This window comes from Prosopis cineraria, unplaced genomic scaffold (assembly GCF_029017545.1).
Source record: "Prosopis cineraria cultivar Desert tree isolate PC_DT_omini unplaced genomic scaffold, ASM2901754v1 PC1, whole genome shotgun sequence".
In the NCBI taxonomy this organism is placed as follows: Eukaryota; Viridiplantae; Streptophyta; class Magnoliopsida; order Fabales; family Fabaceae; genus Prosopis; species Prosopis cineraria.
Genome location: NW_026555332.1, coordinates 20,838,632 through 20,845,456, shown reverse-complemented (window position 1 = coordinate 20,845,456; position 6,825 = coordinate 20,838,632). Strand labels below are relative to the sequence as shown.

General features: G+C 37.4%; 1 protein-coding gene across 1 annotated transcript; it reads right to left on the bottom strand.

Annotated features, from left to right (window-relative positions):
* Positions 1-3,990: 3,990 nt before the first annotated feature.
* Positions 3,991-4,458, bottom strand: LOC129321020 (uncharacterized). The gene has a single exon (XM_054966776.1). It carries the CDS (start codon positions 4,456-4,458, stop codon positions 3,991-3,993), a length of 468 nt encoding a protein of 155 aa, XP_054822751.1.
* Between the last annotated feature and the right edge of the window lie 2,367 nt (positions 4,459-6,825).

Below are 6,825 nucleotides of genomic sequence, written 5' to 3'. Positions count from 1 at the left end.
TGAGTGGTTGTTTGAGTATTTGCTTGTTCATCTAATTAAACTCTCTCTAACATTTATAACATCTTTTGAATATATAATGTGCATTTCTTCTATTTTAATCTGTATTATCTCTTTTAAGAAGGAGAGACTAAAGTCTTTCTGAGAACTAACACTTTGCATTTCAGTTTTGTCATCATCAAAAAAGGGGAGAAATGTTAAACCCTAGTTTTAACGATTACAAAATAGAGAGAAGTTTTGTTTGTTTCAAGCTTTCTTAACTAAAACTAAGTTCATTAGCTTAACGTTAATCAAATCTGACTAAGTGAAAGTTTATACATAATAGAAGGTATGCTATCTTGTTAGTTAAGTATTTGACTTGACTATAATCTTTGTACTTGAAGTTGTCTTGATCTAAAGTGTTCTAAGTATTATTAGCATTGGTACTGGAAGCCTTAACACCGATGCTACCTCAATTATCTTCACTATTCTATTGTTTTGTGTTTCTTATAATACCGGTTCTACCCATTATAACACCAGTATTATACCTTTAAACTTGTGTAATTGATTCTCTCTTATTTGAATCTTTTTCCTTACACTGGTACTATCTACTCAATATCAGTCTTATTCTTCATTTGTCTTTGGTTGAGTGTTACTTGGTTAGTACCTATACTAAGTTTTGTTCAAGTTTGTACAACACTTGCTAACACTTCAACACCGGTACTATCCTCTCTTCTATCCTACGAAGAGATTTGATTGATATGTTACATTGGTGTTATTTCCTTTTAATATCAGTTTTGAGTTATCTTTTTAGAAATATTCTTATTCTCTTAAAATTATCAAAAATATTCATCTTTTATGTATTGGATTACACCAGTACTATAAGAACAACACTTGTTATATGCTTTTTTTTAGAGCCTACTCATCATTGTAACACCAGCATTAGAACATAGTAACTGCAACCTCCCTGAGGTAAAATCACACTTAACTCCAAATCATGGTAATCCAGGGCTTAACCCTCAAGAATTACCAAACTTTAGGGTTTTACAAATGAATTTCTCAAAATTTATTTCAAGGAATCCAAATTTTTCAACCGTTCAAATTTCAAACATAATTTAAGGACTCTAAATCAGAGTTTTAAAAAAAATTGGAAGCTTGAAAACCAATTGGGACCCAAATAATGAGTTTTTAAAACTCAAAACAAATTTTAACACAGAATTTGTCACGTGCGCTGCAGCGTGTCTTCTCTGTGCCATGCGCCGTGGCGCACTGCATGAAATTTGACAGATCAATACTGTCATTTGACAGCCCTAGAGGCAAACTTCTGATACATCCCAAATCCCCGTCCGACATTCAATTGAGGTGGCTTTGGTGTCTACACAGAGCTTTCTCCTAGCTCTAGTTAATGGCATAGGTTTCATATTCAAATTCATTTTCTACAAAAAGCTGGACACCAAAACCCATATTGACCACTTTTTCACAAAATCTCTCAAATGGGGTGTCCCAACTCAACCACACATGTCAAAAGCTTACACAAACTATCCGACCACACTCAATGGACTTTTGTGGACTTGTGTAACACACTACACACAATCAAACACACTTATATCACAAAATCACCACTCAACCCCAATTTTCATAAAACATAATGGGGGAGGAAAAGTTGCACCAAATCAACCATTTCATTCATATTTTTCAAAAATACATATGTTCCTACTTGCACAAGTATTTTGGCCCTATCCACGAGTTCACAACAATAACTCACTAACCCAGGGCACAAAATACACTAGTTAAATGTAGAATCATGCAAGTAGTGCACCAAACATGACAATTAATTCTAGTTGGCAATTACATTAACAAATACACATGTAAATAGCAAAAAAGAGGCATATGGAGGATTTACTCCACCAATCTTAAGCCTCAGTATGTTTTTCCTGACTTGGATCCGATGAGCTAGTCCCTAAAAATATTGAGAATTGAGGGGTGAGTACAACCACTCAGTAATCAAATTTTACTTAACCCTTACAGTTACATATTAATTGTAAATAGATGCAATTAGGCACACAAACACATATATCACATAGCATTAGGCCACAGTTTACAAAACTAACAACCATGTGACCGGGCTTGCCATAAAACACCATATCATATTATTTCACAAAAACATAACATAGGGTCGCAAAAATAACAATCATGCGCCCTTAACACGTGTCGGACCACAAAACTAACAACCATGTGGCCGATCTTATATGCGTGATTATGTGCCAACCTTATGTCCTCCTATTACCTCTGACACAAAATCGGTGGCTATCACGTGGCTACGTCCTTCACGGACTAACCCAACCTTTCACTTGTGAAGAGCTACCATGCTAGGGTTAACTCACTCACTTATTTAATCCAGTTTCCCCCAATACTAACAATCATGGGGTGTCGTACCCCTAATCTAGCCTCCTCAAACTGGTAGAGACTAGTTAGATTTGAGTCCCTCATAGAACAAGTGAGACAGTTCTAAATCAACCATGGGACATGGGCTACCTCCCAATTCCAACGATCGGTGCCAAGACTAATTCCCGATTCCAATAGTCACTGCCAATACCACATGAATTTTTAACCAATCTACTCCTCTCCCTAGGCAAACTCCCGCCAATGATCATGCTATACACATTTTGCACATAATATGCATTTCAACATTCATTACTCAATACATGAACTCATATAACATGTATACTCCACATTTTAACACATAATTCATCACAATTCTCCACCCATAGTAATAAATCACAATTAATTTCATAAAACATCAATGGTGGTAGAATCAAGGTTTTTTTTCTCAAAACTATTTCATACTCAAGTATTTGCCAATATGCATTATCAAATTAACTCACAAATCATATTTTACAACACAATTAACATTTAACTATAAAAAATTAAGTTTCCACCGGTTACCTCAAACCTTTAAGAGGTTAAAGGTTTACCCCTCACTATATCAACTTCCCAAAGCTTCAATAAGCTTGAATGGTGCCAAAGCGAACCTCTCTACAGCCATATCACAAGGATATCATCATGATCTAGCTCTTTAAGCTTTATCAATATAGAACTCCTTATATACTATTTTTATCAACTCATAACCAGTACCCATTCTTACCTAATGGGCTCATTAGATTCTATTAATGCATATTATCTTTAATAACACCTCAAACCATTATTAATGTACATTAACCTCTCCCAACTACCTTTATAAATACCAATTTTCGGACATTAAATGCTCCCTATGGACCAACCACTTCTAAAATCATCAATGTGGTATTCCAATGCATTAAACCACTCCTATTAATCTCATTTTAACCAATAGAATCAGACCCATACTCCTATGGACCGAAAATCTATCTCCTAACTCAAACCCTACCATAAACAATCATAAATAAGGGAGGAAAAGGAAGAAGCACCACAATCTTACCTTGGGTGTTTGGGAGCTTCAATCTATCCACAATAGGGCCAAATATTGTGCCTTAGTGGAGCCAAAACTAAGCTTTTCGTTTTCCTTCTCTCTTCCTCTTCTACTTTCACGCAGCTTATGAATTAGATTTATTAGATTTTTGGCCATACACTGTGGCGCACGTTGCCCTCCACTGTGCTGCATGGCACAGAGGAGCCCGTTACGTTTGAATTGCCTTTGTGCACTACAGCAGACCAACCACGCGCCGCGGCGTGTGGCACAGAACACAACTCTTTACCTTTTCATCCTCTTTCCTTGCCCGGGTCGCCCATCATCAATCTAGACCCACTCTTAAGGCTGAAATCACATCAATTATGCTAAGTTAAGCCCTTCTGGCCACACACCTCATCAACTCACTAATTTCCCTTATTAGTTTAATTAATCAGGGTTAAAATTTTCTGGATGTTACAACTCTCCCCTCCTTTTAAGAATTTTGTCCCCAAAATTTGATAAATCATATAAATCTTAACTCATTGGAAAAGATGGGGATACTGTTGCCTTATTTTCTCCTCCATTTCCTAAGTGGCATCACCGGGAGTCATTCCCTTCCATATCACTTTTACTAAATGGATAGTCTTATTTCTGAGCAGTTTATCTTTCATATTGGCCATCCTTTCCGACTCAGTCTGGTAAGTCAAATTCTCCCATAACTCTACCTCTTTTGGCTCAATAATGTGAGACGGATTGGGTTGGTACTTCTTGAGTTGTGAGACATGAAATATGTCATGTACACCTGATAAATGTGGAGGTAATGCAATCCGATACACTAAAGGCCCAATCCTCTCTAGAATCTCAAACGCACTAATGTACTTAGGAGTCAACTTCTTGGCTCGAATAGACCTCCCAATACCAGTCATAGGCGATACCTTCAAGAATACATGGTCTCTGACCATAAACTCTAGTGGTCTCCTTCTCTTATCCATATAACTTTTCTGCTGACTCTGGGCAGTCAACAACTTCTGTCGAATTACCTCTATCTTCTCCATGGTTTGATCCATTAAATCCAAACCCAAAATACTTCTCTCACTTAGCTCAGTCCAGCAAAGAGGCGATCGACTCTTTCAACCATACAAGGCTTTATAAGGAGCCATCTGAATACTTGTATGAAAGCTATTGTTATAAGCAAAGTCCACAAGTGGTAAGTGTTTATTCCAACTTCTACTAAACTCAATAGCATGTACTCACAACATATCCTCAAGAGTTTGAATCATTCTCCTGGTCTGACCATCAGTCTATGGGTGATAGGCCGCACTGAACTTCAACTTAGTACCTATAGCCTGGTGTAAAGCTCTCCAGAAGTTCGATATGAACCTTAAATTACAATCTAACACAATCTCTTTTGGTACCCCATACAACCATACTATCTCTTGAACATAAACCCCAACAAATCTCTTTAAGGTATAGTCCGCTCTAACAGCCAAGAAGTAAGTCAACTTAGTCAGTTTGTCCACAATCACCCATATAGCATCATGACTCGCTTAAGTATGAGGCAATCCCATTATGAAATCTATAGACACACTATCCCATTTCCACATTGGGATTTCCAAAGGTTGTAGTAATCCGGCTGGCTTCTGGTGTTCTATCTTGACTTTCTAACACGTCAAATACCTAGAGACGAACTCGGTCACATCTCGCTTTATTTTGTGCTGCCGCCACTACTTCTTCATATCCTGGTACATCTTAGTAGCACCAGGGTGGATTATTAGCTTACTTCTATGGGCTTCTGAGAGTGTAGTCTCTCTGATCTCCTTATCATCAGGAACACACATACAGTCGTGATATAACATGAAACCATCATCACTGAAACTAAAAGCCATCATTCGATTCTCCTCAATGTCTTCCCTAATTTCTAACAAGTACTCATCTTCTAATTGTGCTTTTCTCAGCTCCTTCCAAAACTCACTTGTAATCACCATGACATTCAAGTTGTATGACACGAAATCAAGAACATTGTTATGCTCATTAGAGAAGTCCTCTAGCATCTTGTGCTCTTGCATCATCAAGAATGCTACGTGTAGTGTCTTCCAGCTCAAAGTATCAGCTACTACATTAGCCTTACTAGAATGGTACTTCAACTCAAAATTGTAGTCCTTCAAGAACTCCATCTATCTCTGCTATCTCATGTTCAACTCTTTCTGGTCGACTAGATATTTGTGGTCACTGTATACCTCAAATTGCACACTGTAAAGGTAGTGTCTCCATATTTTAAGCACAAACACCACTGCCACAAGCTCAAGATCATGGGTAGGATAATTCTCTTCGTGTGATCTTAACTATCTTGAAGCATATGCCATAAACCTATCATCTTGCATTAAAATGCATCCAAGACCCTTAAGTGAAGCGTCCGCATACACCACAAATGATAATTTCGGATCTGGGATAGTCAACACAGGTGCAGTTGTTAATCTTTGCTTCAGCTCTTGAAAAGCCTCTTCACATTTATCAGTCCATTTAAAAGGATAATCTTTCTTAGTCAACTTGGTCAAAACAGATGCAATCTGGAAAAATCCCTGAATAAATCTTCTATAATATCCTGCTAGACCCAAGAAACTTTCGATCTCTATCACAGAAGTCAGTCCTTCCCATTATAACACTGCATCCACCTTATGAGGATCAACTACAATACCACTGGCCAAACTACATGGCCTAAAAACATCATTTCACATAACCAGAACTCACATTTGCTCAATTTTGCATAAAGCTTCTTTTCTTTTAGAATTTGCAACACGATCCGCAAGTGCTTAGCATGTTCTTCCTCATCAACTGAGTATATTAAAATATCATCAATGAAGACCATTATGAACTTGTCTAAGTAGGGCCTAAAGATTCGATTCATGTAATCCATAAAAATAGTGGGTGCATTAGTCAGTCCGAAGGGCATAATAGGAAACTCATAATGCCTGTATCTTGTTCTGAAAGTAGTCTTTAGCACATCATCCATTTTCACTCTCAACTGGTGATAGTTGAATCTTAAGTTAATCTTAGAGAATACTGCTGCTCTAGCCAACTAATCCAACAAGTCATCGATTTGGGGTAATGGATACTTATTCTTAATTGTCACCTTATTCAGCTATCAATAGTCTATACACAGTCTCAAGCTACCGTCTTTCTTCCTAACAAACAGAACAGGTGAACCCTAAGGTGAAATACTAGGTCTAATCAATTCCTTCTCCAATAACTCCTATAACTGCTTTTTAAGTTCATTCAATTCTATTGGAGCCATCCGATACAGAGCCTTAGAGATTGGCTCGATACCAGGTACCAAGTTGATTGAGAACTCAATCTCTCTCTCACTGATGGCAATCCTGATACTTTGTCAGCAAACACCTCAAGAAACTCATTGACAACTCTAA